Raw genomic sequence first — 25,980 nt, 5'->3', positions numbered from 1 at the left:
ACACTGTGCCAGCACGGGGGTGGGGGGACAGCCTACCTTGTCGAAGTGGTTGAAGGATGCCCGGAACTCTTGCATCTGCTCCTGGCTGATGCCCTTGGCGTCTCGGGTAAGGATCTGGTTCTCCACCTCGTTGATGGTGCGGGCAATGGTGGTGAGCAGCTGCTCCCAGCCCACACGGATATGCTGAGGGAGGAACACGTTAGGGCTGGGGGAGAAGAGCCTCTATACCATAGTTATGGGTAAGGGTCCTGGTATCTCCTGGCTGCCCCTGCCAATCATGGGCCTCACCTACACCTATGTATGTGGCAGAGGCACAAATGCCAAGATGCTTGCATCATACACAACTCTTTAGAGCTATGTAGGCCACTGCTCAATAATGGACCCTCCGAGGGGGGTGGAATCTCATGGCGACTTGTGGCACCATGTGTTGGCACACTGGAATGTGGAACTGGACTCAGGTTCCTAGCACAATAATGCTCCTCATACTAGGGGACTGCCTAACAAGGGCCAGGGCTTTTTGCTCAAGTAAGGTACAGGTAGGTGGGAATATTACCCCTCCAGACAAAAGGCAGTCTGACTCAGGTAATTCTAGATATTCATATTCATTCTCTCTCTCTCTCTCTCTCTCTCTCTCTCACTTCTGGTGTTCTGAATCAGGGTCTCCCTCCACATGTGCTCCAGGCTGGCTAGATTTACTCCCACTCCTCCTGCTTCTGCCCTGAAGACAAGGATTTGGGCTTGTCCAGCTTTTCAGTAACCTTTCCAGTTCTTAAAAGGTGTAGTATGTGTGGGCGCACCTCCATGGTGTAGTTGGTGTGCTTGTTGTCGAAGATGAGGGCCTCCTGGATGAGCTGGTGCTGCTGCTCCAGCAGGTCCAGGTTGGGCTTGTAGTCCACAATGCTGCGCTCATATTGCTTCAGGTGATTAAGCTGGTCTTCCAGAGTTCCGTTCATCTCAATGGAGATGCGCCCGATCTCCTGCAGGGAGGAGATTCAGGTGACACCAGCCCTGGCTGCTGCCCCACCTGGAAGGCCTGCATCGCACAGCTAATCTGTGAGGCCCTGCACTATGACAGGCTGACAGCCTTCACCTTTTGAGTGCACACTTCACCCTACATAAAGCTCCTCTGCTCCTTAAAAACGAGTAAAATAATATATATATATGGAGGGCAAGGCATTGGCATCAGGACTTGGCTGCTGGCGGAGCCCCTGTACCCATGGCTCCCCATCACTGTACTCTGAAACTAGTACCAGCCCAGCCCTGGAGCCACCAACACACAGAGTGGTGAGCAAAAGCACCTAAGTGCAAGGCAGGCCAGCTCCAGGCTCAGATCGGACAGTGAGGCTCAGACCAGCTTTGGCCAATCCTTAGCTAGGCTTTCTTTTTCATCTGCTGACCAGTAAGAGCTGAAATCAGGTCTGCTAGAGTCATGAAATCTGCAGCCCGGGACACAGGGACCACCCAGCTCTCTCAGTTGACAGGTAGCCTGCCTGGGCTCACTGGGGGTGGGTGGGTGGCCTCACCTCCATCTTGGTCTGGATCCAGGGCCCCACCACATTGGCCTGGCTGGCAAACTGTCGGCGCAGGTGCTCATTGGACTGCTGCTTGCTCTGCTCCTCCAGGAGCGCATGGTCCCGCTTTGGCACCAGCTGCTGCACCTGTGAGGGAGATGCAATAGCTGAGGTCAGGTGGTAGCTTCCCCACCTGGCCAGTCCAGCCCTTGCATGCCCAGAGGGCCCTGACCCACCTTCTCCCACTTGGAGTTGATGATCTGGGGGGTGACGGTGGTGTAGGGGTTACTGCCCGACAGTTTGATGTGGTTGCTCTCGGCGATCCTTTGGGCCTCCTTGTGGATGGCCAGTATGGCCTCACGCTCCCTGTCCGCATCTGGCAAGGTGGACTTGAACTGGTCATGGGCTGAGATTAGGCCCTAGAAGACAGATGGGAGTAAGGAGTGCAGCCTGCCCTCCGGAAGCTTTGGGGTAGGGGTGTCCCCTAGAGGGAGGGGTAGGGCACCTCAATCTCCTCAATGGTGTGGACGATGAACATGTCCTGCAGGTCCTCCATGGCACTCTCCATCCAGTTGTTGAAGGGTGCAGCCCGCTTGGCATACTCCAGGTGCAGCTGATCGATGGTCTCGAGCTGCTTCTCTGTTTTCTACAGTGTGTAAAGAGGGACGGACAGGGAAGGGAAGGCAGGTCAGCCAGACCTGGGGGCCTAGAAGTCTATAGATAACCAACATCCCCAAAGGGCATCAGGCTCTGGTGACACAGCCCTCCTCACCTCCAAGGCTTCCCTGCGACTGTGGGTCAGGGAGCCCAGGGCATCCCACTGGTCGCAGATCTTCTGGCACCGTGTATTGACATTGTGGGAGTCGTAGTAGTCCAGCTCACTGTGAAGCACACAGAGTGCGATGAGCCTAGCAGGTGGTCAGGGCTGCACACACACTACCCCTTCTATCAGGTGACAGCAGTGAAGAACACCCTGTTCTGGACTAGACAGATTTCTCTGTAGCTTTGGAGCCTGTCCAAAAACTCACTCTGTAGACCAGGCTGGGCTCGAACTCAGAGATCCGCCTGCTTCTGCCTCCTGAGTGCTGGGATTAAAGGCTTACTCCACCACCGCGTGGCTCCTTCCCCTACATCTGAGTACTGGTATTAAAAGTGTGTACCACCACACCCAGTTCAACCTTGTATAAGTCAGAGGACAACCTTCTAGATTTGTTGCCTCCCTCCCACCTTGGGGTTTCTGCTGCTGGGCTGCATACTTCAGGCTAGCTGGCCTGAGAGCTTCTGGGAAGTCCAGGAGGGTTACACAGCATCCAGCTTTTAGTAGATTGAGGCTGTGAGGCTAATGTAGCATTGGCTCTCTTCAGCTTAGTTTTGAGACAAGGTCTCTCACTGGACCCTCCTGTCTCACCATACAGATTTTTATGTGTGCTCTGGGATACAAACATGTCCTCATGCTTGTTTGAGAAATACTTCACAGACTGAGCAATTTGACCATGTGTGCTCCAGGAGGCAGGTCAGAAGAGGGCACCAGATCTCATGATAGATGGCTGTAAGCCACCATGTGGTTGCTGGGAATTGAACTCAGAACCGCAGGGGAAGGGCTGCTCAGGGAGGCTCTCAGGGAAAACAAAATGTGCAGTTCTCTTTCTCTCTCTCTCTGAAGATACTTCCTCTAGAGCCATGTCTAAAATACTGTTTCTGGGACCTAATATCTGAAGAACAGGCTAACCCGGCCCTCCAAGTCTGTTTAGGGGCACCCCACTTGTCACGCATATGAAAGTGCCTCCATTGCTTTCCTTAGTTTAGACAAGCAGGTATCTGGAGGGTAACACCATGGTACCAAACAATGTTATGGGTCCTAAGTACCATACATAGTTCAGCCTCTGGTATGCAAACAAGCACCCTGTAGCCCCACAGTGGTAGGAATGAGGATCTAGCCCTGCTCCTATGGCCCCAATGGCACAGGTGGGAAGGCCCTGCAGTTTGTACAAGTCTGGGGTGACTAACGGGTGGGGGTTTCTGTGGAAAGAGCAGCTCCAGCAAGGAGCTTATTTTGGAGCAGACAGCTATTTTAGGAGCTCCTCCAGGACCTGTGGATTTTCCATGAAGTAATGGGCTAGGCTCCCACTCCCCGGGCCCACTGCAATGGTAGAATAAGGGCCCCATTCACTGGCTCCTGGGGCGCAGTGTACTGTATGCACAAATTTATCTGACTGGGGCGGGGGAGAGGGGGACAGCAGCCATTTGGAAACTCTTACAGTGAATATATTCTGAGCAGGAAAAATTAGGCAGGCAGAACAACAGGCTCACTGTACAGTGCTCCCCACATGGAGGAGGGGCCTGGAGAGCTACACAACGAGGCAGGCAGGGGAGAGGGACAAACAACCAGAGTCTAGATCCCTCACTCTTTTCATTGGTGTTGAAATGTAAGGCTCTCCTGGCATGAGGAGGACAGAACTCTACGCTGACGACGCCATAGGTGCAAACATACTTGAGTTCCTGGGCAATTGCAGCAATCTGCTCCACGCGGTCCTGGTGTGCAGCAAGGTCACTCTCAAAGGCCTCGTGCTTGCGGATCAGAGCTTTGATATCTGACAAGGTGGCTGTCTCATAGTCCCGGTGCTTCAGCATGGCCTCCTTCCCTGCAGATGTGGCAGAGGGGCACCTGAACAACAGCCCGTCAGCCACAGAGCTATCCAAGACGGGAGGTGAAGCAATATGGACCACATTTATTACTCTAGAGGATGGAGCTTAGAAACTTGTGGAACTGTCTTCCTTGCTCCTCAGGGATCTCTAAGCCCAGCTAGGTTCTGTGCAGGCTTAGGGGATTCCTGGTGTGCATGGGTCTGAGACAGATGTATCAGTGTAACTCTCATGCTCTCAACAGCATCTCTTACTGGTGGGAGACACAGAAGGTAGGACAGTTGAAAAGTTACAGACACCCATTTGTGGAGGATGGAGACGGGGAGAAGCCCTTGGGCTTGCAGCCAGGCCCAGCGGGATCAGGAAAGGGGTAGGAAGAGTCTGGGCCTAGGAGCTGTGCCTGGGCCAGCTCTTTGGAGGCTGCTCTCCTGGGTGGTGGTCCTATCCCAATCTTGTCACCACACCCACTTTCTCGGCACAGTGGGTGGGGCTGTTCAGACTCTTTGAAGGGAGAAACACTGTTATTAGTCCTGGAGCCAGGCTAATTACATGCCCAGAGCTAAAGCCCAAGCAGCCATGCTAGTAAGTTAAGGGAGTATAGAGGACTGGGGGAAAAGCCAGGCAGGAAGGCAGTCAGGACTCCACTTCTTCCTCAAGGAGCCCTGCTTCCAAGAACCTTTGAGCCCACCCCCAGATCTGCTCCCAGAGTACCTAACAAGCAGCTGGCAGCCTTGGTCAATCTTTCATTTGTAAAACAGTGCCAGCGACAGCACCTATGTGGCCTTGAGCCATCCTGAATTTTAGTTAGACGATGGTTAAGAACAGAAAGCAGAGTCAGTGCCACCCGTCTCAGCCACGCCCAGGCTCATCTGCCTAGCAACTGCCAGGCGCCCCAGGCCAGGGCTGGCACCAACAGGCAAGAGGTGGGCCTGGAAAACTGACTCCACAGGCCTGCCACCCCTGCCCCAGGCTGGAGGGTTTAACCACAAGGCAAGCTTGCAATTCCCTTCTCCAAACTGCTTTCTCCCAAGGGTGGGAACCAGAAATAGCAGCTGAGAAAAACTCGGGCCTCAGCTGTTTCATCAGTGAACTGGCAAGTGTGTCTTGCAGGGCAACCATGAGATGTACGTGAGACTCATTTGTGTTTGGTTTTATTCCCAGGCGGTCATGTCCCCCTGGGAAGCATCCACGTGAGCCCTGCCACTATGAGCTCCTTCCCCCAGGGCAGGCTGCTGTAACTAGGACCCAGCAGTGGAGAGGGGCTATAGATCAGCTGTCCTCAGGATTTTACAATGATTTAGAATACAGGCTGAGCTCAGAAGAGTGGGCATGTTTGCCTGGGGACTCAGGGCTGGTGGGAGGGATGGGTGGGTGTGTGAAGATGTCAACAGAGATTGGGCCTATCTGCAGCTAGGGCTCATTTCTAAATTCCTCCAGTGCAAGCCTACTCCCAACTATTCCCAGAGGAGTCTCAGGAGTTACCATGCCCACAGCCTCATGAAACTAGCTGCCCACACCTCTGGCAATCCTGGGCTGGGTATACCAGCTCATTTGTTGAGAACCATGGGATAATCTAGAAAATGACAGCAGAAAATATCTTAGCTATGGGAGGGGCACAGGTGTTATGGCATTCCTTACATACTTAGGGGCCCCACAAGAGAAGTGTAAGCATATATGCCTGAGTCTTCTTGGGGCAGGGCTTACCCACTTGGGAAACGACGGTGCACAGGGCCAAGCACAGCTAAGTGACTCATATCCACAAGCATATGTGGGGTATTTTGTTTGGATTCTCAAGACAGGATCTAACACTGTAGTCTAGAATACTCTGGAGCCCAGTGTGACCTTGACCTTCTGCCTCAGTTTCCCAAGTACAGAGATTACAAGCATGAGTTGCTACATCTGGCTGGACATGTATGTGTGTTGAATGAGTTGAATAAATTAACTAAATGAGGGCCCCTGTTCCCTCCAATGTGGCATCATACATAGCCAAGGAAAGTGCCATCACACCTCCTTGAAGGGGCACCGCATGTGAGGCAGGAGGCATTGACCTAGCTTACAGCATCTTCTGTTTCTTACACGCTCTCCTTGGCAGAGAAGGAAAGCTGGGCTGCTTTGGATAACGAGAGCAGGAGCAGGATGAATGCAGTTCATGTGGGCTATATGCCTGCACAGGTGAGGAGGCTCCCTGTGAAGCCTTGTGGGACAGATGGAAAGCCACACAGAGCAGCCAAGGGCAAATCAGAAGAGCAGCAGTGGTGGTGAGTGGGGGCGGGGAAAGGGAAGTTTCTTCTGGAGGGGTTTCCGTGTTTTAGCATCAAGACTGAACCCAGGGCCACCACTGAGTGACAGCTGCCTGTGAGTATGGCACGGTGTGCCCTTTCTTCTCAACATTCATTTTCTGAGGCCTTTAGGTCTCCTGAGCATGTGGAATCTCAGTGATGGAGTGGGTCTCGACCAGAGGCCAAGGACGTGATGGAATTCTACATCCTGAGCCAGAAGCCAGGCAGCTGCAGGGCTGCTGGGAAGCAGGCTTTGGGACAGGGTGGTGACAGTCAGGGAGCGCCAGCTGGAGAGATAAGACATTTGGGCCAAGGTGGTGGGCTGGGAACTGTTCTCCGAAGAGGCAGGACAAGTACACAGGCACAGGGAAGAGTCTTGGCTGTGTTCTGGATAATCCAGGAATGGGCTCACCTATAAGCCATCTTAGGTCAGAGCAAAGAGGCATAACGGAGTGCCTTGCTGCTTAACACAAAAACCATAACCAAAACCTGCTTAACCATAAACCCAAAGCAGCCAGGAGAGGACCTTAGCAGACCCCACATGGCACGGACTATGTGTGCATGCACACCTGAGAGTGGAGAACAGAGCGAGGGAACATGGGGCACGCACCATCAGTCCAGGCCTCATGGATGGAGGCCTTTTGCCGGAATTTCTCTGCCAGGTGGTCAAGTCGCTCCAGCCTGCGGATCTCATTCAGCAGCCATTCTTCATAGCCTTTTTCAGCCTGTTCCAGGTGCTGCCAGCCATTATTGATGTCCTGTGGGGCAGGAGACGGAGAGCGGGGCTCTCACAAGATGCTGGTGGGGAGGCCTACCTGAACCTTACCCTCAGTTCTGTCTACATGGGCCAGCATGTACTAATGCTCTGTGTGTGTGTGTCAGAGAGAGAGAGAGAGAGAGAGAGAGAGAAGCCAGGAGATGGCTTTGAATCTCCAGGGGCAGGAATTATAGGTAGCTGTGAGCTGCCTCATGGATGTTGGAACTGAACTCAAACACTCTGCAAATCTTAACTACTGACCATCTCTCTAGAAACATAAACATTGACCCTTCTGGTCTAACTGAATGATGCTCACAAATCAATGGATGGATTCTGCAAAGGAGACTACAAAAGGTGTCTTGCTGTCTCTCCTTTTACGAAGGATCTCAAGACACTTGTTAGCCGTGGTGTCCACACAAACTGTGGTGTGGCTAGGGGTAGTAGTGCAGAGAGTTCTGTGTAAAACTAAGGAGAAACAGTGGAAAACATGAAGCACCCTCACCATCCCTGCCTAAAGGCTGATTTAAGATGATGCCAGCCAAGCACTATGATGCCCCAGGCCCTTAGGTAACTCACCGAGACCATCCTGCCCTCAGAGGGCATGAAGGCGGGCCGGTTGCTGAGACGGAGTTTCGTCTGCAGTGTGTTGAAGTTGATCTCTAGCTGGCACTTCTCCTGCACCTTGGGGGGCTTGTGAACACGCCGATAGTCTCGGAAGTCCTCCAGCTTCTGCTGCATCTCCTGGATGGTCTTCTGAGGCACACGGTCCTCCAGCCAGGGGATGGTGCGCCGGATCCACTCCAGAAGCTGTGGGCCCGTAGGAAGACATGGTGGCCATTGCAGAGGTGCTCAGAGTGCTGATGTGGCCTCCCCTCAGCTTACAGGGTCCTCAGGACTAACTTACTACTCCTGCTGGGACTCTTCAGCACAGAGCTCTGGGAATGTGATGCTACTGGAGCACTGGGCTGACCCTACTTCCTGTTCATGCCTCTGCTCCCAGTCTTCCTTGCCCAGACTGAAGTGGGTAGTTCCAATCTACTGTCCCTTCCCAGAAGACCCCCTTCCATTCACTGACATAGGACTTGTGACTGCTGGCCTCACTGACCACAGCTGTAGAGACTCTTGGTCTGCCTGGGTTTAGGGACGGTAGCTGACACAATAGTAAGGGCCTACAGTGTGTTTGCCTCAGTGGCCAGTGCATACACAAGGCCTGTCACTGAAAAATAGAAAACTGAAAGAAAAAACAAACAAACAAACAAACAAACAAACAAAAAACCAAACCAAACATATTCTTAAGACCTACTCTGATCTTTGGCAGGGTGAGGAAGAATACCAACAAGCCAACAGACTGGGCCATTAAAAATAATCCAGAACAGAAGTCAGTTATCACCAGCACAGATAAACAGAGTGGCTTCTCAGTGGCAAAGACAAAGCCAAGAACAGAGGCACTGGGCTGGTGAATGGCACCCAAGAATGTGACTTCCACCTTGTCTTGGGAATGACAGTGGCCCCGTTTTTTTTTCTTTTTCTTTTCTCTTTTGCCTTTTGTTCTATCAGCCCCGACTGAAACCAGGGCCTTGTGCGTGTTAAACAAGAGCCTGACAACCAACCACATCCTAGCCCTAGCCCTGCCAGTATCAAATCCTCAACACTTTGGGTTGTTGACTGCTGAACATCCTTGCAACCTTAAAGCCTGAGACAAGGATGTGCTTGGAGCACCAGTGCTCACCTAGCACACATGAGGACCCATGTTTGACACCCAGCACCTCAAACCAGTAACCCTGAAGTCCTCAGGTCTAGCAATCATGTTTCTAAGAATAGACATGCTCTTTGGAAACTGAAACTGAACATCTCGATAGGAACCCAAGCTCTGGACTCAAACATGGTGACTGCCAAACCAAAAGTCCTGCACTTCATATTTTCTAGGTCTCACTGCTGCATCTGCTTTCACAGCAAAATAATGTTTGTTATTCCAGTACATGAGAGGTTGGGGGCAGGAGGATCAGAAGTTCAAGGCCAGACTGGGCTACATAAAACTACATTTACTCCTCCTGCCTTCCTGTATACCCCAGTCCACCCCCCCCCCCAATTCTAAACCTTCACTTTTTTATTTGATGTGTATTTTTATTTTTATTTTTTGGTTTTTCAAGAGAGGGTTTCTCTGTGGCTTTGGAGCCTGTCCTGGCACTAGCTCTGTAGACCAGGCTGGTCTCGAACTCACAGAGATCCGCCTGCCTCTGCCTCCCGAGTGCTGGGATTAAAGGCGTGCACCACCATCGCCCGGCTTTGTGTATGGGTATTTTGCTTGCATGTATGTCTATGTGCCACTGGCCCCCAAAGGCCAGGAACTGAATTCAAGTCCTCTGGAAGAGCAATAATTACTCCCCAGCCCTCCCTGCCTGTATTCACTCTTGGTGGGACCTGGAGCGCACACTCACATCACTGGCCAAACGCTCGTAATCTTCCATCAGGTGTTCATTCTCTTGGTTCACAGCCAGCACCTTGCAGATCCGGTTGGCAGCAGTCTCAGCCTGGGATGGGGAAGTGCACAGTCAGGGCTGCCTGGGGCTGTGGACCCTCCCTCCTAACAAGCAGGCCCCTTGAAAGCAGCTTGTCCAAGACCCACAGAGAACTCCTCAAAGGAGGAAAGGAGAGAAAGTGCGTGTCCAGTAGGATGATGGCCTTGAGTGGCCATGTCCTTGGGGGCCTTGTTGCAGAAGGGTGGCAAGCCCTTGCTTAGAACCAAGCCTCTAGTGCCCAGGAATGGGTAGGGCTGTTCTGAACCCAAGAACCAGAAAGAGTCTCCTCTTGAATGGGAGCATCACTGGAGGTGAGGGTGCTGGTACCATGGAGTCCCTGTGGACAGTGCATGCTCTACTCCTCTGGCTCCTACTCAAGTACAGCTGACTACAGAAACTCATATGAGTACATCATGATTTGAGGGGCAGAAGGAAGCACTGGGAGGGTAGAGACACAGAGCTGGCCCCTGGTCTCAAACTCTAGAAACCTGAGTGAGGGGAAAGTGCCACACAGGAGAAGGGAGGGAGGTACCTTTCAGGCAGCACAGAAAAGGTCCAAGAAGAGTTGGAACGGCAACAGAACAGGAACAGAAATAGTGAGGAGGGTCTACAGAGTGATGAGGAGGAAAACAGAGGCTCGGGAGCCAGCTCCAGGCCCAGTGCGCTTTCCCATACACACGTGGCACAAGGATAGGTAGGGCCAACAGAGCAGTCACAGGCGGTGTTAATTTAGGTGTACACGCACGCCACAGGCCATACTGCAGGAAGCACCCAGGACTAACACCATGACTTGTTCTGGGGTGAGACTCACAAGGGCCTATGCTGGAGGTGTTGCTCGGGTCAGCTTCTTCTGACCCTAACTAACCAAGCATACCACTTACTGCTGGTACCCCAAGCTCTAGCCTCTTCTGCTGCTAGGGTGCTGTCAGTCAGCTGTTCTGCTTCACTGCTGGGCTTGGGACATTGTAGGTGCTCAGGACTGATAAGTGTGTAAAGGAAGAACGAATGCTTTGGTGACCATACACAGGGAAGATAGCACTCTTGTGCTAAGCCTAAATCCACCCATAAAACACTTTTTGAGGAGAATGAATTGACCTCTGAGGAAATGACAGCAACAGTAAAAGGTGTCCTGAGGGTACATTCTTTGATGAGAAAATTAATCTAGCAGAATTCCTCACTCTCCTCCCGGCATGACTAGGCTGACATCTACCTTAGAGGGTATGCCAAACACAGCTTTCTGAGCCCAGATGTCCCCAAACTTGCAACTGCTCTGCCTTGGACTTCTCTGCCAGTAACTAACCAACTACTCCCTCCACCAGGCCCAAGGTCAGCTCCGGGCGTGGGGGCATTTCAGACAGGAGGAAAAGCAATCACGACCTGAGGCTAGGGGGCCGTGGGTGCGTCCAGTGGTGGGCATGCTGTTAATTGGAGCTGCACTACTTATTCCCACTCAGTCTTCCTTACCAGCATGCGGGGGAGATGGGGCACATCCTCCCTCCCCGTGTCCGCCAGCAAAACAGATACAAAAGCAGATGGGAAAGGGGCTCTACTGGCCATTTGGTGAGAGGTCTGGAAAGAGCTGGGCAGCCTTGCTGTTTAGGCTCGAAGCTCATTATTTGATGCATAGGAAAATCCTGTGAGGGGCGATAGGATTCTCACCTTATAAATGAGAAACAGGTAAAGTAGCCTGTGGAAGACCATGTGCCAAGAGGTGGCAAAGCAGGGTTAGGCCAGACTGTCCACAGTGAGGCACTCACTGCATATAACAGTCTAAGAAGGCAACCTACAGGGAGCTGGATAGATGGCTCTGTGGTTAAGAGTACCAGCTGCTCTTCCACAAGATCTGGGGTTCAATTCTAAGCACCCACATGGCAGCTCCCAACTGTCTGTAACTCGTTCCAAGGGATCTGACATCCTTATACAGACACACTTGCAGGCAGCAAAAAATCATTGCATATAAAATAAAAATTAATCATTAAAAAATGTATAAAAAAAAAGAAGGCAGTCTAGAGAAGACAACAGGTACAGTGTCTGAGCCTCAGTTTCCTTTCCTTGGAGAGGGCCCAGAGAAGAAAATGTTCCCCAAACAAGCACCTGCCCCTCCTTAGCTCCCGGGCCACTAAAATGATGCTGTTGTCCAAGCCATTTTTCTAGATCAAAGGGCATAGGAGTGCCCAGCCTTCTACATAGAAACTTGAGTCCCTGACAGGGGCCAGGGGTGGTGTGAGGTCTGCAGACCTCAGGGAGACACAGGGCAGAATAGACAAGTTGACTTGTCCTGAGGCCCACACAGGCCCCAGAACCAGCCTGCACTCAGGAGTTTTCTGAAAGGAGATTCACCATACTTGTAGCCCTGAAGTAGAGGCAGCAACAAGCAAGGGGTCACGCCCCAGCTTTATCATCCATAGTGATATTGGACTTCTGTTTCCCTGTCTGTGGTTAGAGCTGTGTCACCAGCTCCCAAAGGTGGCTATGCTCAAATACAAGAATGTCTGAGGCTTTGGGACAGACACAGCCTGAGGCTGGTCAGCCAGGGCTCTGCCCAGGTACCTGTGGACCGACACTGCTGACTTGAGTGACAGAAGGGTCCTCCCACCCTGGCTCACCTTCTGGGCCCCCGAGAAAGCGTGGTAGAAGCAGGACACGTAAGTCATGATGGCCTTCTCATCTGGCCTCAGAGTGCCCACAATATCTGCGCAGAGAGAGAGAGAGAAAGAGAGAGACAGGAGAGAGTGAAAGACGCAGGAGGGAGGTTGCCAGCCGGCCCAAGGCTCATGCGGGAAGAATAGTGCTTGCTCTGGACTGGAAGCCAGTGGAGCTCAGGTCTGGGGGATATTGAGCTGCCAATGTGTGCAGAAGGGCTGTTTTTTGAAACCTGAGTAGAAATAATTGGGTCACCTGAACTACCAACCATTTTTGCATAAACTCCTAATGATATTGGGCACCTGGGAGATAGAGGCAGGAAGAGCTAAAGTTTGAGGCCAACCAGAAGTTAAAGAGTAAAATTCTGCCTCAAAGAGTCAGGCTCAGTGTCACTCACTGGCAATCCTGATAAGATCACTGAGTGTTCAAGGTCAGCCTGGTCTACAGAGAAAATCCTCCTTGGATTCCAGGACACCAGGGGGCTACATCAAATGATGCTATCTGGGGGGGGGGGGGGGGGACGACACACACAGGCCGGGCAATGGTGGTGCACATGCCTTTAATTCCAGCACTTGGGAGGCAGAGGCAGGTGGATCTCTGTGAGTTCAAGGCAGCCTGGTCTACAATGTTAGTTCCAGGACAGCCAGGACTACAGAGAAACTATACTGAAAAATAATCAAAAAATAAAAAACAAAACAAACAAAAAACCAACAACAAAACCCCAAGTGGTAGCACTTACTAGCACTTGGGAGGTGGACAAAAAGAGTATCAGGACTTTTTACAGCTGGCTGAGCTACGTGAGGCCCTGTCTCAAAAACAAAACAAAAAAATAAAACCCAAAAAACAAACAAAAAACAAAACTGGAGAGATAGCTTGGCAGTTAAAAACTAGCTGCTCTTCCATAAGACTTGTTCAGTTCCCAGCACCCACATCCATCCAGCTCACAACCATCTGTAACACTAGTTCCAGGGGATCCAACACCTGGCCTCCCTTGGCAGCAGGTACACGTGGTACACAGATACATAGCAAAACACACACATAAATGAAAATAAATACCCGCTCCCCCTGCCCCAAAAGAGAACCCTAGGCAAAGGTCTCCCAGGCCCTAGAGTGACGCACAACTGCCTACAACTAGCTGCCTTTTGCTACTCTGCCTGCCTCAGTCTCCCCAGGTATCGCCTCCACACTCACCTCACCCTGCCTGTGCAGTCTCTGCTTCTGGTGAAGCCCTTTCCAGCTGATAGTCCCAGCTACCAGTGGACCCAGCTGCCTCTACAACACCACCCTGTCCCCTGGCCTCCACTGACTCTTCATCACATCACATGACCTGTCTGCCTCATCTACTAGGAAGTAAGCTTCTCTGAAGCAGGAATCTGCCTGTGTCCTCACTGCCTGAAGAGAGCCTAGTATACAGTAGGCACTCAATCAACTGAGCAAGGACTAGATAGGCGGCAACGCCCAGGACTGAGGGAGCTGGCTTCTAGTCCAAGAGAGGTCACTGATGTCTGCAAGAGAAATGAAGTGAGCATGGGAGGCGAAAGGCAGCAGCGGCATTGGGCAGTGGCGGCGAGGAGGGCTGCCTGGCCCTGCCCGGTACCTTCTGCGCTCCTGAAAAGGCATGGTAGAAGCTGGATACATATGTCATTATGGCCTTCTCGTCGGGCCGGGCTGTGTTCACGATGTCTGTAAGTGAACAACAAGGGTTAAATGGCCCAAGCATGGGTGAGGCCACTTGTTAGGACCCACAGGCCCCCAAAGTCACAACTAAGCCAGGGGAAAGACCCTCTAAGCTAATTCAACGCCAGTTAGGCTGAGCTACACCCTAACCTCCCCCATGGTCTCAGAAAAGGCCAAAGCTGTGGGAACTGAACTGGAATGAAGCCACTTCCTTTCTCTGAGAATGGCCTCAAGGGACAACAGGACAGTGAACTCCAAGGGCCACCAGAGGCCAAAGGCATGGGTCTTGGCTGGGGATAGTGTTGGCTGGGAAATGGAGCAAAGAGCCGGAAAAGGAAAAAACAACATTCCATTTTGGCAGGCTCCAGACCCCAGGTCTTCAGTTGGTCAGGAGAGGCCCGGGTCATTAGTAGGAAGCCAGGGGTCAGCCTCTTCAGCCACCTTGCCCCTCTGCGAGTCTAGACAGTCCGTGATCCCAGAAAACTGACTATTTAATCACCGTCCTTTTCCCCTTTTCTGCCATTCTGGACGCAGCAGGCCAACCCTGGCTCATGTTACCACCTTGGGCTCACACGACCTTTCTCTCTGGCTCAGTGAGATCCCCGAGGTTTCCCTAGGCTTGGCGAGTTGCAGAGCCCAGCCAAAGCTAGGCCCAGACAGATGAGGTCCCAGGAACATAGGGAGGTGCTCACCCTCAGCATCCAGCATCTTGGGGATATCAAGGTATTTTTCAGCCACTTCAAAAGCATTGTTCAGGTTGGTGACTGGATCATCCTGAGGGAGCAAGGATGGAGAATTCCATCAGGAGCAGAACCCAGATAAATGTAAAAGGCAAGGGGCTGGCCTGAGAAAGGAGAGCCCCAAGGAGCAGGGTTGGAAAGTGCCTTAGGAATTTTCATCCCAGTGTGCTATACAGGGAGAAAGGCTTCCTCAGTCAATCCCTGTGTTCTAAGCTCTGCAGGTGAGGTCCAGGCTTGGGAGTAGAACACCCCAGTGCCTGTGCAGGACCCCACAGCTGCAGGAACAGCTAGGGCTGCTCAACAAGGCTGATCTGCTTCACTCCCCTCACCACTTCTCAGTCTCAGCAGAACCCCAAGCAGGCTGGGTACAGGTACTCCCCAATGTTTCTGACTGTGTTCTCTCAGTCTCCAGGGCCCTTCTCCAACAAGAGCAGCTCAGGGTACCAACATAATGCAGCAGCTGGCTGGCTGCTTTGGACATGGTTCCCTGCCTTTTCCAGGAGATCAGGCTTTCAGCTTTGTGTAAGAAAATAAGAGCAAGATTGCACTGGAAATGGTGGCCACCTGGAAGGTTGGAAGCTCCTTTCCTCCCCTAGACAGAAGAATGTTTCTAGAATCCAAAAGGTCAAGAAAGGGGGTCAAAGGTCAAGCAAGACAGGACCAGCCAGTTGAAATGCCAATGAAGGGAGATGGACAGTGCCCATCTTCTAGGGTGTCTAGGAGGTGAGCGTTAGCAATCGGCAGCCCTTGGGGATAGGAACCAGAGACACTTACCTTCCTCAGTTTGTCATACTCAATCAGCTCAGGTCTGTGCCGGTGGATGAGGGCATTGAAGGCCAGACCATCCTTCCAGCTATAAGAGAAGACAAAGGTTATGAGCTGGGTCCTTGCTATCCTGGGAGTCCTGCTCACTCCTGTGAGCCTACAGCAATGACTAATTCCCATAAACAGAAGGCTCAGTGCGCAGCAGGCACTGCAGCGACACAGTATGCCAGGACTGAGCACAACCTCAGAAGCCAGACAGTCGGGGTAAAGTATGGTAAGGTAGTGATTTGGCACTGACAATGTGATTTTGAACAAATCACAGAACTGCTTCCTCAGTTTTCAAGCCTGTAAAGTGGGGATAGTGGCAGCAGCTATCTCAGAGCTGCTACGAAGATTAGATTAATGCTTTCACAGAACCTTACACGGGACACGTACTAGGCTGTTTGCTCATCGGTGAGATGGCCTAAGCAGCCAAGCACTGCATACAAGGGCTCATCAAACAGGATAGGCCTGCACCAAGGGACAGCTCACTATGGAAGGTGGGTGGGATCCTCAACCCTGGCTGACCCAATCATGGAGGCACAGGCCAGGGGTGGGCAAAGTGCCTGGGAGTTGGGTGGCCTGAAGTTCTCTAGAGCAAAATGATCCCTACAAAGTCACAGGCTAGATTAGGTACATTCCCTTCCCCAAGATCCTGTTAGGATTGGTTCCTTCCAGGATGGATTTCTCTATCACCTGCTCAGAATGGCTCTCCTCCCTACTTCCCATTGCCTCACTGTTTGAAATGAAACGAGCAGCCCAGCCATTTGTATCTGGGTTGCCTACTGGTCCTCTGTTGGAAGGCAGGTGAACCCTGCAGCGAGCCAAACAGTGAGGTCAACTGCAGGCAGCAGAGCTACCAAGAGAAACCAAGTGCTTTGAAGGACAAAGCACAACAAGCAAAGTCCTGATATCAGCATGGGGGCCCCCAGAGAGGCCAAGAACACAGCGGGGTCCTGTGGATCCTGTCCCAGAGGCTTAGGTAAAGTCATGCACTGAATGAGTCTAAGTTTAGGAGTATCCCAAGCAGACAACTGCCTCCTGCTGCTCTGGTCTCACGTGGCACAAACTGTCTATCTCAGTTTATAGTAAGTGCACCTATCCTGACTCCCTCACCAAGAACAGCAGACCCCTTGGTCGGCTGAGCCTCGCTTGCCTTAGCAGATGGAGAACACCTCTTGAGAACAGCAGACCCCTTGGTCGGCTGAGCCTCGCTTGCCTTAGCAGATGGAGAACACCTCTTGAGAACAGCAGACCCCTTGGTCGGCTGAGCCTCGCTTGCCTTAGCAGATGGAGAACACCTCTTGAGCTGAACACACAGCAATCTACACACTGTCCCTCTTGCGAAGTAAAAAAGCCTGTGGCCTCTGAGAGCCACCTTGCTTGAGGAAGAAGTGCAGGAGATCCTGCAGCTCTTTTAAAAACTCCTCTCTGAACACTTTCCAGTGAGCAAACAGGGGCCTATCAGGGACTTACTGAGGACTGCTATATCCCAGACCAGGAAGGAAACATAAGGAAGCGCCTACCTGATATGGAAGTTCTGGACGTTGACGTTTTTATATGGCGCTGTTTTTCTCTGGCACCAGAGGAGGAGCCCTTCTTTGGCAGAGGTCTCTGCAAAGCAGACAATGACAGAAAGATAAGATCACAATTAAAGCACAGAATTGGGCTCAAGCTGAACAGGCCTTTAGCCTCAAGTCTGGGACAGCAGACGTCATAACAACAGCAGCAAAGGCAGCCGCTCCCATTCTGGATGTGGATAGAGTTCTGCCCACCCAGCTGCCAGTACACAGAGCCCAGCTCCAAGAAGCCTTGTCACTGGGGTTACCCTAGAGAGTGGCAAGGACAGGATCTGAACCTGCTCCCCGTCCCTGACTAGGCTATGATCAGTCACTAGGCCACATGGTGCGTGAGTCCTGGAGACTAGCCTCAGGACTATAAGGAAAATAAGACCCTGGAAACCATCTTTTACTTGTCGTATGGGAGTCGTATGGAGACAGGAACATATTTATGGGGTCACCATACTGACCCAGCACCCAGGAGTCCCACCATTCACTGGCCTCACGGTTTTTCTCATTCTGTGGTGCACATGAAGGCTAGGTGGAAGTGGCAAGATTCCTGGATGGCCTAAGCAGGCCAAGACGCACACCCTCAATGGGTACGTTGAGCAGAAAGAGAAGAAGCCAAGCCCAACTCCACCTGCATTTGTTCTGTGTACAACAGTGCCAGTCATTCTGGTCTACTTCATGAGGAGAACAGGGGGTTGGTTCAAGAACTGGAGGTCACAGAGCACGAGTGTCCTGGGGTAACCCGGGACCAAGAAGGGCTGGGCCCCAAGCAAGCATGGAAGCATGGAGAGAAAACTGGGAGTTCTTTCTTAATACACCCATCCTAGAGAGTGAAGAGGCAGCTCTCTGCCACGGTTTACCTTCCACGGAGATGTCTTGGATGGCGAAGCGGAGGATGATGGTCCAGATCATTCCCAAGGTCATCTTTGCATTGCCATCCACTATCTCTGCACATGGGACAGAAGGCAGGGGCAGAGAAGGCTGCTGATGAGCATCAGGCTCCTTACCTCACCCCAGGACTAAGAAGGTCTTTACTCACTCCACTGGCTATACTATCACCCAAGGACCAGCCACTTCCTTTCTAATCCCCTTGCCACCATGCACGTGATCTCCTGCACAACTAGACAGTGCTGTCTTCTAGTGGGTCTACAGTCCGCATCTATGCACAGCAGGGGTCCCTATTTAAAACTTGTGTACAGCAGACAGTATTAGGAAAGCATTCTACCACTTGAGCTCTAGGGAAGATAGGAAAATGCAATGTCTGTCCTGTCTTCCCAGGATTCCCAGTTGGAGATCCAGACACCGACCAGGGCTACTTGCCCCATTACTGCATGGGACCAAAAAGCTCTCCTATCAGAAAAGCTAAGCTAAGCTTCAAGAGGGCTGGGTTCCTTCAGTCAAGGGACATGCCCTACCCCACAGCTGACACAGGTATAGGTTGGGCAGAGTTCTGGGAAGAAGAGGCATGATACATCCACCAGGTGCTTCTGTGACCTACAGCTGTGCTTCAAACTGGTCCTCATAATCCTGAGGAAGAAGTCATGTTCTTCGATTGTCAGACCATTTAAGGGGCCAGGGCCAGCGTTCTTAAGCATTTCCCATGAAGCTGCCCTGTATCCTTGTCTAGGCATGTGACAGTCATAGGGATTGGGACAAAATCACTAAGGGCTTCAAGAGGATGGGAACATTTACAGACAAAGCTTTTCCCCAAATGAAGTGGGGCCTGGAAGGCAAGCGGGTCCCTCCTTTCACCCCTCTGTGTTTACAGACAAGCCTCTGAGCAAAACAAACGCAGCTGTGAGAGCGCGGGCTGGAGCGGAGCCCGGAGCAAAGACCCATGAGAGGACAGAAAATCTCCGGGCCTTACTGAATGTCGGGGTTTGGGCTTTTTAAACAAACACCAACCACCTCTACGGTGCCATGCAAGGGTTTGGAACTCCTCTCCAGAGGTCCCAGGCTGGCGCAGGGCCTTGGAACTCAGAGGTGCACATTCTGGCCTAAAGTCCTGGCCAAATTCTCAGTCCTACCATTAACGGCAATTAGTTTTCTTTGTTTTTCTCAAAGCTAGAATGGCACGGATGTCAGGGAAAGAAACTCTGCTCTGACTAATGAGCAGAGCTGGGCCTGGCTGCTGGCAGCCTCTGGGCTCCATCTAAAGGGCCTGGGCCCTAAGGAGCTGCTGTTCTAGAGTAGGCTGGCCTGCGGCTGGTGGCACAGATTTGGGAGTCCATTCAGGAGGGGGTATCTAGGCCGTGTACTTGGTCTATGAAGCTGGATCAAAGCCCAGGGGCTGACTTTTGACCTCGGACATCCTGTACCAACACCCTGCTCAGGTTGTTTGCTTCCTTCTCTCCTTGTATTTCCTTCTACCCATATTGTCTAGGCAGAGATGCTCTTGGCAGACAGAAAACAGGTCATGTACAGAGGGTCTAGTTCACAAGGACTCTTCCTCACCCCTAGTGCATACTTGCTTTTCCATACAATGCAGAGGCTGAGGATCCTTCATGCTATCAAAGGCAGTAGCTCACTGCTGCTCACTGCTGAGAAGGCACTGGGGTTGGAAGTGTGAAGCTTTCTGCACTTAGCACAAAGAAGTTCTGCCTGGGCACCCATCCCCGCTCACCTTCTGCCCCAATAGACACTAGCTTGACTCCCTTGCTGGCGATGAAGTCCAGGGCTTTGTTCACATTGTTGATCTTGTGCACCCGCATCTTCCCCCGCTCTGGCTTAGGCAATCGCTCCCCTGGGAAAACAGGTGATGAGGGTCTTTATAGCTGCCCGAGACACTCCAGCCTTCCACACAGGCTGAAGCTCCTCCCGGTGGCAAGAGGATAGTGGCAGTACCTGCCAGGACAGGGTACAATGTGGGCTGCCCAGTGCTCCCTGAGCCTCACCTGAAATGACCTCCAGGAGAAGCATGAGTTTGAGCCCGTCCCTGAAGTCCTCATCAATGTTCTCAATCTGAGTGCCTGCCTTCCGCAGGTGGGAGTTGCACCAGGCTGTGAAGGTCTAGGGAAGAGAACAGAGAGGGGATGGAAGGTGAACAAGCGTCAGGGTTTCCACCAGCAGTACTGACCCTGAAGCCACCTTCTACACGCATCAGGACTTAAGACAGGGTCTCATGTAGCTCAGGCTGGACTCAAATTCATAGCCCTTCTGCCTCCAACTCCCAAATACTCAGATGATAAAAGTTTGACACCACATCCAGCTACACAAATTTTCTTCCTGGTCTTAAAAGTGATCCAGGCAGGCAGTTAAAGAGGGCACTGACAGCTGGGCAGTGATGGCGCACACCTTTCATCCCAACATTCTAGAGGCAGACAGGTGGATCTTTGTGAGTTCAAGGTTAGTCTGGTCTACAGATCGAGTTCCATGACAGGATCCAAAGCTACTGAGAAACCTTGTCTTGAACCCCACCCCCCAAAAAAATGAGGACACTGAAGCCTATGGTAAACATGCCAGCCACAAAACCACGTGGGGAATAACTTATATGTGGACCTCAATGCCAAGACTAGAGAAAGTGTCACTGCCTGGTGTGCCTGACTGGTAGGCTTTGGATGCTACAAACAGGCCTAGGAGCATAGGACCTCACTCCAGGCAGACACTGGTTCACGGGGGCTTTCTTTACCTGGCACCCCGTTGAAGGAGAACCTCAGCTATGGCCTTCCTATTGCTGTCAGATACAAGGGTGAACAAAGCAACCCACAAATCAAAACACACTGGCCTTTCTCGGAGCTGACATAAGGTAGCCTGGCAGCCAAGCTCTCCCAGTTAAGGTCCAATTTTGTCCCACAGTTTGCTGTCTTGCAGGTCAAATACCTGGCCTCTCTCTATGGCCCACTCTTACAAATCTTGGAAACTGGATGTGCCTTTGGGGTGATAAGGTAAGTGGAAGGCAGCCACATCTGAGGAGTTTCTGAAGACGGGCAGGTGAAAGCACATGTTCTGGGATGGAGAGCTGCAATACTGCAAGCAGTGGTAGAACACCCAAGTGCAGGGCCACTCAGCACCTGCAAGCTGGAGCGTGTTGTCTGCCACAGAAGCGACTCACGTCAGTTAATGCCAACAAGCCTAGGCGTCTTCTGGGGAAACTGGCCCTCGCCCTCCCACAGCACGATCTGGGAAAACCCAAGCCTCTGCTTCTCCTAAGAGCCCCCAAAACAGAAACAGGCAACCCGCCAGGAACATGCAAGAGCACATTCCATGCCTGGGGTGTAAGCAAAGGCCACACGGGGTGCCAAGGGCTTCCATGGAGCCTCTGGCCAAGTATCATGTGTTTTGACAACTGCCGTCAGGCCTGCTCATTCAGAGACTCCACACAAAACACCTCCCAGACAAAGATGCTGTCTAATTAATACATCAACCTACAATGAGGACTCAACAACCGACCTCCGCTGCCATGCAGGGTTCCTTGACTGGGAGACAGAGAGACCCCTCCTGGTTGCACACTGCTATTTCTCAACTAACCATGCCTCTACCTACTTTGTGGCCTGGCAACAGAACCACCACTTACCCATCACTCAAAATGCAACCCATGTGGGTGTGTTAGTACATGCTTATAATTCCAGCAATCAGGAGGCTGAGGCAGGAAGATCATAGTTTGAGGACAAACTGAGGTACTCAGACAAGCACTCTGTGCAGTGAGCATCAGAGCACCTCTCTTGGTCTCCATTCCCAGTGGCATGCTTCTCCAGGGGAGGGACCCCAGTGCAGGTTCTCACCTAGCTGTTTGTGGACACCCTCCCCGTGTAGCCCCATTTCCCTTACTTTCTCTTGGTAGCTCTGAATACAGACAAACCAGGTCTAGACCTGGCTATAATTCTCCAAGCCAAGTTTCCCAACCTTTCCTAACATCCATTTCCTTTTCTGTAAGGTGGCAATGAAGATGCCACTGGGGCTGTCATGCACTAAGGGCACGGCAATGTCAACATCTCCCCCAAATGCTTGTTCTGTGTTCTGCTCCCCAGGACTGCAGGCACAGACCATGGTGCTCCTCAAGCAGCATTTTCTACCCACTTCCCTATCTTTATTTTTTCCTCTTTTTTTTGTGTGTGTGTGTGTGGGGGGGGAACTAGCCTTTCTTTCACTATGTAGCTGAGGTCAGCTTTGAATTCTTTTAACTTTGAAGGTTGAAAGAGGGCACTGAATTCCAGGGACTAGAATCACACACAGTTGTGAGCTCCACGTGAGAGCTGGAGACCGAACGCAGGCCCTGAGAGAACAGTCAGTGTTCTTCGCTTCTCAGCCATCCCTTCCGCCTAAGCTCTCAACTCCTCATCTTCCTGCCTCCACCTCCCAAGTACTAGGACGACAGGTGTAAACTACCATGGCCTTTTTGTTTATCTTACTGGGCTCTAGCAGGCACTCAGCCCACTGCCCACACGTGAGCTCTCTCAGCCTTCTTGTCTGAAACAGAGTGGGTAAGTACAGCCGTCAGAGGATGAGCTGGGAGGATAGAAATGCCTGCCTAGTATATCAAAGACCTTGGGTTCCATCCATAACCCTGCTATTATAAGGATAGAGCTTAACGGAACGTAGTCCAGAGTACAGTAGCAGGTGGGGCTGAGCATGCTGGGTCTCCGCACTTGATGTGTGTGAAAGATACGGACAGACCACAAAGTGACCAAGTCATATCTGAAGGCCTGAGCATATAGGGCAGCTCCCCAGTACTCTGATACTGCTCTGAGCCCAGAGCACGAGCCTGCTGCCCAGGTCTACATGGGTTCCTTCAGCATGCTGTGGGAGGAGCACAGATGAGAATCTCAATGCCAGCTTCTTGGGTGTTCTGTGCAACTGACTTCCCCCAGTGCAGCCTGTCTCCTGTCCTGTAAGACAGATTGATCAGAACCCACCTCCTGTAGTGGCTCTAAGGATTAACTGTGGGGAAAGGGGAAAGGCACACTGAGCATCTGTCGTGGGCCCTGGCAGATATTCAGTGCCAGATGAATCATGCACTCTGATGGTTCACTCCTAACCAATCCCCAGGAAGTGTAGGATGCCCTCTCTTTGTGCAGGTCCGCAGCCCACTCCTGCAGTTTTAGAGGAGAAATGAGATTGCAGGAGACGATGATAAATCCTACTAGCCAGGTGTAGGCCACCTGTGCTCACAGGGGCTGCCACACCACCTGCCCTTGAAACACACTCATCTGCTCTGGGCAGTAACCTTGGGTGGTGAGAAAGCTGAATGGAGACTGGAATCTCTGCTACGATGAGGATTAAAGAGTGATGTGAACCAGCCATTTAGCCCTGGGCCTGGCACATGAGATTCTCAATGTCGTATGCATGCCAAAGGCCTATTCTGATGAGTGGTGGCTGTGCCACGGGCATCTGTCTTTCTGCCTGCAGAAAACAGAGCAAATGCCAGGAGGGCACTCACTTAGCAGGCGTATAGGGAGGTTCCAGGGATTTCTGCTGATGTGTGGCTCTCCTGTCCCGAGCTAAGAGCAAGAACAGTGCACACTCAGGAAGCCGGGGGACAAGCGACTGCAGTCACCACTGCTCCATGCAATAAGACTAGCAAGGGGGCAGTAGGGTTGGAAAGGACATTAAAAGTTCATAGCTTTTTATACTTGGTCACAAAAATAACCCTCTGCTCAGATTCCCTCTCTTCCCCCAGTACAGACCAGCACTGTTTTGTGGGTGACACAGAGGGTGGTTTCTATAGCTGGAGGCCCCAATCCATGTGTCCACCCCAGCTTCCTCTACTATACACAATTCCCAGGCCTGCTTGCAACAATCCAGGTGTCTGGAGTCTTCCATCTGCTAAGTGTCTCCAGGCCAGGCCTGTGGAGTGCCTAGCAGGAACAAAACCCTGACAGAAAAGATGGACATGGAGGCTTTAATCTCTGGGGGTCTGAGGCCAGCCTGGTCTACACAGAGTTCCAAGACAGCTAGAGCTATGTAGAGACCTTGTCTCAAAACCCAACCAAATAAAAAACAAAAACAACAAACCAAAAACCCAACAATACCCGATAGAAGCTGAGCTGACATACCCCAACCCCAAGCAGAGCCAACAACGACCAATCACATTCCACATCAAACACACCTTAGAGAGGGGACCATGAACCACAGCATGTGAGTCACAGCAGTCACCGTCAGCACCACCCCACAGGCCTGTCGCATACTAGCATCTCTGTGCTGTTGTCTGACAGGAGAGGAAATGGAGAGCCTCAAGTTGAAGCGCTGCCCACACCAGTCAATCTGAACTGCAGCAGGACTGAGGCTTCAGAGGCTCCTCTAAATACCACAACCAACTGCAGAGAATTTAGCAGGTGTGTGTGCACACGTGTGAGGCTGAACAAGTAGTAGCGTGAGGGAGTCACAAAGAATAAGACAGATGGTGACACAAACTTGTGCAAAGGCCCTGTGGCAGAAGAGGCAGAACCTGACTGACAAGCAGACCAGCTTCATGGGGTCTTTCAAAGATCGTACGGACTACTGTAGTGTAATAAAGAGCAAAGGCCCACATGTCATGAAGAGGAAGAAACCATGTCAGGGGTGCCTGGTTTGACTGAAAAACGCAGACCTATGATCTCAGTCTTATCAGGAAGGAACCAGAATGCCAATATGGGTCGTGTAGCATTGGGCTGGTACTGGAAAGTCGACAAATTTCAAGAAGGTGCCATCCTTGACGAAGCATATAAGGTCCTTTTGGAGTGGCCATTCTGCTCTCAGTTTGTCAGAACTACCCAAAGAGGAAACCACCCCACGAAGGTAGCCTTTCCTGGCCTCTGACCTAACTTGGGAGGAAGGATGTGGGCTGCTCGCCTTTGAGAAGGCCGATAGAAACCCACAGGATGGTCTTCAGAGCCTGCCCTGCCTGCAGTGAGCTGGAACCTTCTCTAATTTTAGGAGCTGGAGGCAGGAGTGAAAAGGCAGGGAGAGGAAAAAGGAGTGTGTGCCTGGTACTGCCTCAGTAGGGCTTTCTGCTTTGTCATGCTTGGGTGTTGGGGGGCGGAGGCTTGGCACTGCAGGTCATAAAGTCCTTCCTGTACCACAGGGACCCTCCCAACCACCAGGATGTGCGGTGGCTGGGTGAATGAATGATGAATACTGTTTGGGAGGTGACTTCAGTGGCCAGGAATGTGGCAGCAGTGGGCTTTAATGAGTCTTTCATTGATGATGACCCTCCCCCAACCCAGAGAGGTGAACTCTCTCTGAGTTGTCCCTGAGCAAGAAGCAAACACTTCCAAAGGCAACAATCAAGTGCTACAGCAGGCTGTGATGACAGATACAAGGATGGTCCTTGACACGGAATGCAGTGGACCCGGCTGGATGTGTCCCTTCCATTTTCTGACTTCCCAACACAAAACTCATTCTTTGCACTCAGCACAGGAAAAGACGCCCTGTAATGTCTGTCTGGACTTAGAAAGACTGTGTTGTGTCTCAGAGCTGAGGCACACATGCTGGCTCCAACTCTAATGGACAAAGGGGTTTGGACCTACCTACCCAACACATTACACATGTGGATTCCATCAACTTCTCACTTGACAAGATTTGAGGAAAAACTGTTCAATATCTCAAGATCCACTCCTTCCTTCCACCCACCCAACAGGCCCATCTCCTGTCTGACCCAGAAGGCTGGACTGCATTTTCCCTAGGCCCAGGCATAGCACCCAAGGGTCCTGGAGTTTCAAACCTCATCTCTGAAATACCGTATTGGGTGTGTTGGGTCTGCGGCTCCGCTGGGGCACCAGCTGCTTTGAGGGGTAGGGCGCCGTCCCACCTCCTGAACTCCCACCTTGTCTGCTGTGGCCTCTGACAGTGCCCATGGCTCCTACTTCCATGGGTCCTCAGGAGGGATGTCCAAGGCTTGGACATGAGAGAGGCAGAGTATTTA

At 51.8% G+C, this 25,980-nt stretch overlaps 1 protein-coding gene across 6 annotated transcripts in view; it reads right to left on the bottom strand.

The window, feature by feature from the left end:
• Positions 1-25,980, bottom strand: part of Actn4 (actinin alpha 4) — a 66,142-nt gene that overhangs the window by 2,733 nt on the left and 37,429 nt on the right. For 3 of the 6 annotated variants that reach the window (XM_005371255.2, XM_005371256.3, XM_005371258.3), the window contains exons 2-18: positions 20,036-20,150; positions 19,765-19,884; positions 18,002-18,088; positions 17,100-17,187; positions 15,544-15,622; positions 14,722-14,803; positions 13,950-14,035; positions 9,629-9,721; positions 7,767-7,997; positions 7,044-7,191; positions 4,003-4,153; positions 2,284-2,392; positions 2,017-2,157; positions 1,748-1,930; positions 1,524-1,658; positions 798-977; positions 37-183 (exon numbers count right to left, since the gene is read on the bottom strand). In XM_005371255.2, coding sequence (XP_005371312.1) covers positions 37-183; positions 798-977; positions 1,524-1,658; positions 1,748-1,930; positions 2,017-2,157; positions 2,284-2,392; positions 4,003-4,153; positions 7,044-7,191; positions 7,767-7,997; positions 9,629-9,721; positions 13,950-14,035; positions 14,722-14,803; positions 15,544-15,622; positions 17,100-17,187; positions 18,002-18,088; positions 19,765-19,884; positions 20,036-20,150 — 2,175 coding nt within the window. Of the gene's footprint in view, positions 1-36; positions 184-797; positions 978-1,523; positions 1,659-1,747; positions 1,931-2,016; positions 2,158-2,283; positions 2,393-4,002; positions 4,154-7,043; positions 7,192-7,766; positions 7,998-9,628; positions 9,722-12,315; positions 12,402-13,949; positions 14,036-14,721; positions 14,804-15,543; positions 15,623-17,099; positions 17,188-18,001; positions 18,089-19,764; positions 19,885-20,035; positions 20,151-25,980 lie in introns of all 6 variants that reach the window. The other 3 variants (XM_026778064.1, XM_013355197.2, XM_005371257.3) reach the window with 1 other exon arrangement.

Source organism: Microtus ochrogaster, unplaced genomic scaffold, assembly GCF_000317375.1.
Source record: "Microtus ochrogaster isolate Prairie Vole_2 unplaced genomic scaffold, MicOch1.0 UNK103, whole genome shotgun sequence".
Taxonomy (NCBI): Eukaryota; Metazoa; Chordata; class Mammalia; order Rodentia; family Cricetidae; genus Microtus; species Microtus ochrogaster.
Note: the sequence above shows the minus strand (reverse complement) of the source record. Positions and strands in the feature narration are given on the sequence as shown.